The 3,284-nt window shown below is 37.1% G+C and overlaps 1 protein-coding gene across 1 annotated transcript; it reads left to right on the top strand.

Moving 5' to 3' along the window:
• The first annotated feature begins 876 nt into the window (after window positions 1-876).
• On the top strand, window positions 877-1,809 carry LOC132779582 (olfactory receptor 9S13-like). Its single transcript, XM_060783266.2, has one exon. It carries the CDS (start codon window positions 877-879, stop codon window positions 1,807-1,809), a length of 933 nt encoding a protein of 310 aa, XP_060639249.2.
• Window positions 1,810-3,284: the final 1,475 nt, after the last annotated feature.

Genomic DNA, 3,284 nt, shown 5'->3' with positions numbered 1-3,284 from the left:
TTTTCATAAGTGCTACATTCATTTACACAGTTTATCTAATGTATGCAACTTTCATGTATTATCTAAACCTGGGTTCTCATTCCTTTTAAATTCAGCACATTTTATTATAAATGCTTTAAAATATGCACATTCCTTTGTTTATAATTCATTTCTCAGAAACTGCCTTGCATATGTGAAAATTCTCATAAGTTCCAGATAGTAGCAAAATGATTTTTCCACCAGTTGTTGGGTATTGTGAAATATATTTCCAGTCCTGAATTCAGTTCTACACTTTCTTTTGGAAATAAATGCTTCAAACCTTTTTCTTTTTGGTTTTCCTTTGCTACCATCACTTGCTTACATCTGCAATGTTTATTGTTTTTTAAAAAACTATTTTTCCATTATATTTCCTTCTTTTAGTAAGCTATTAGTAGCAGGGTGTTTGTTCATTATCTAGGACATCCAGAACATCACCCTTAAAATATTAAGCTCATTCACTTTATTCATAAGCACAGCTCGCAGCAATAAAATCATCTTAGCTGATTCAACTGCTTTCTAAAGAACCAAATGTTATACCAGATCAGTGTGTGATTGAGTGAATCTCTTTGCATAAATTCTAAGATTTTTAAGTATCTTTGTAATGTCAACCATGTATTTTGTTTTGTTCCTTAGCTTATTTATTTCTAATTTCAACCTTTTTCTTTTTTTCAGACTTCTGGTGATATAATTTCGCAAACATGGTAGTACTAGCATGCTGGTGGTTATCATAGTTACCTTCTCAGGTTCTGGTATGCAATCACTTTCAGAAATGACTTTCCAAGAATGCACACCCAGCATTTCCAAGAATATTGATAGAAAATCATTTTCCCTGGATTTTAACCTTTTCATAACAACTCCATGGAAAACCATACTGAGGTCACTGAATTTGTCTTGGAGGGATTTGAGGATGATGCTAACACACAGCTAGTTCTCTTCATCCTCTTTTTGGTGATGTATATTATCACTTTTATGGGAAATGCTGGCATGATCTTAATTACCAGTATGGACTCCCACCTCCATACTCCTATGTACTTTTTCCTAAAAAACCTTTCTTTCCTGGATATTTGCTACTCTTCAGTCATCACGCCCAAAGCCATGATTAGTTTTGCAAGTGGGAGAAAACTCATTTCTTACAATGGATGTGCCACACAAATGTTCTTCTTTTCTCTTTTTGGGACCACAGAAGCATTCTTCTTGGCTGTAATGGCATATGACCGGTTCACTGCCATTTGTAGCCCACTGCTCTACCATACCATTATGACCAAGAAAAGGTGTATTGGCCTCATGGGCATCTCTTATCTCTTTGGGTATGTCAACTGTTGTGCCCAAACGGGGTTCACATTCAGCTTGTCATTTTGTGAGCCAACCAAAATAAATCACTTCTTCTGTGATGTCCCAGCTGTTATGAAGGCCTCCTGCTCAGACACATTTGTGAATGAACTGGTGCTACTAGTGTTATGTGGATTTATCATTGTCAGCACAGCCATCATTGTTCTAGTGTCTTATGCCTATATTGTGACTACCATTTTACATATGCCTTCTGTCAAAGGAAGACGTAAAGCCTTCTCAACTTGTACCTCCCATTTAATGGCAGTTAGCTTATTCTTTGGGACAGTCTTCTTTATGTACGCACAACCTGGGGGCATTTCATCTCCCAATCAAGGGAAAGTGATGTCAGTGTTTTATACAATTGTCATCCCAATGCTAAATCCCCTAATCTATAGTTTAAGGAACAAGGAGGTAAAAGAGGCTTTGAAAAGGCAATTTGGAAGGAAAGGGGTTGCCTTCTGAAAAATAACTTCAAATGCAATCCCATATCTTTCTGCTCAGAAGTAAGTTCTACTGATTTCTATGAGACTTACTTCCAGCTAAGAGCATAGAGACTTATATCCTTGCTATTTTAATTAGTATTTATTAGTTTTGTGATAATACCAAGGAATCCTGCTTATAGTCATACACACAGTGAGGTTGGCAAATCCCAATTATTTCCGTTGAAGGAAAAAATGCATTCAAGATATATGGAACAGACAATATGAAAAGAAGAGTACATGTTAAAAGGACAGGGAAAATTGTCAATAGGTGCAGATAACAATTTAGTTTCATGTTTTCAGTTGACTTTTCCTTTATGCCAATTTGGCATGTCATATTAGAAATTAGCAACCTGGCTCATCCAGGTTGCTAATGAAAAAGAAAAACACTTCCATCACTAAGTTCTTGTGGGTTTTTTGGGCTATATGGCCATGTTCTAGAGCAGTGGTTCTCAACCTTCCTAATGCCATGACCCCTTAATACAGTTCCTCATGTTGTGGTGACCCCCAACCATAACATTGTTTTTGTTGCTCCTTCATAACAGTCATTTTACTGCTGTTATAAATCATAATGTAAATATCAGATATGGAAGATGTATTTTCATTCACTGGACTAAACTGGGCACAAATACCCAATGCAACCACATGTAAATGCTAGTGGGGTTGGGGGAGGATTGATTTTGTAATTTGGAAGTTGTAGTTGCTGAGATTTATAGTTCACCTATAATCAAAGAGCATTCTGAACTCCACCAGCAATGGATTTGAACCTTATTTGCCACACAGAACTCCCATGACCAATGGAAAACACTAGAGGGGTTTGGTGTTGTAGTTCACCTATATCCAGAGAGCACTGTGGACTCACACAATGGTGGATCTGGACCAAACTTGGCACAAATACTCAATATGTGCAAATGTGAACACTGGTGGAGCCTGGGGAAAATAGACCTTGACTTTTGGGAGTTGTAGTTGCTGGGATTTATAGTTCATTACAATCAAAGAACATTCTGAACTCCACCAACGATAGAATTGGCTCAAATTTCCCACATGGAATCCCTATGACCATCAGAAAATACTGTGTTTTCTGATGGTCTTTGGCGACCCCTCTGACACCCCTTTGCGACCCGCTCAGGGGTCCCGACCCCCAGGTTGAGAAACACTGTTCTAGAGGCATTTCTCCTGACGTTTCGCCTGTATCACTTTCAGAGTTGATCATATCCTTTTTATATGTATGTATCATAAGATATTGATTAAAGTGTATAAAGTTATTTTAAAAAGTAATTAGCCTTGATGATGCTTTACAGTGTTTAAAAATTGTAGTGATTGTATATCACACTTTTTACAAATTATTCAATTTCACTGCAATACTCGTTGCCTTCAGCTTAAATATTTATTTGATGGTTGATTAGCGAGTGGTTAAGAAAGTGGAGGGAGGGGTCATTCAGAATCTCTCTACAAAGT

The sequence above is a fragment of the Anolis sagrei genome, chromosome 6 (genome assembly GCF_037176765.1).
Source record: "Anolis sagrei isolate rAnoSag1 chromosome 6, rAnoSag1.mat, whole genome shotgun sequence".
In the NCBI taxonomy this organism is placed as follows: domain Eukaryota; kingdom Metazoa; phylum Chordata; class Lepidosauria; order Squamata; family Dactyloidae; genus Anolis; species Anolis sagrei.
Note: the sequence above shows the minus strand (reverse complement) of the source record. Positions and strands in the feature narration are given on the sequence as shown.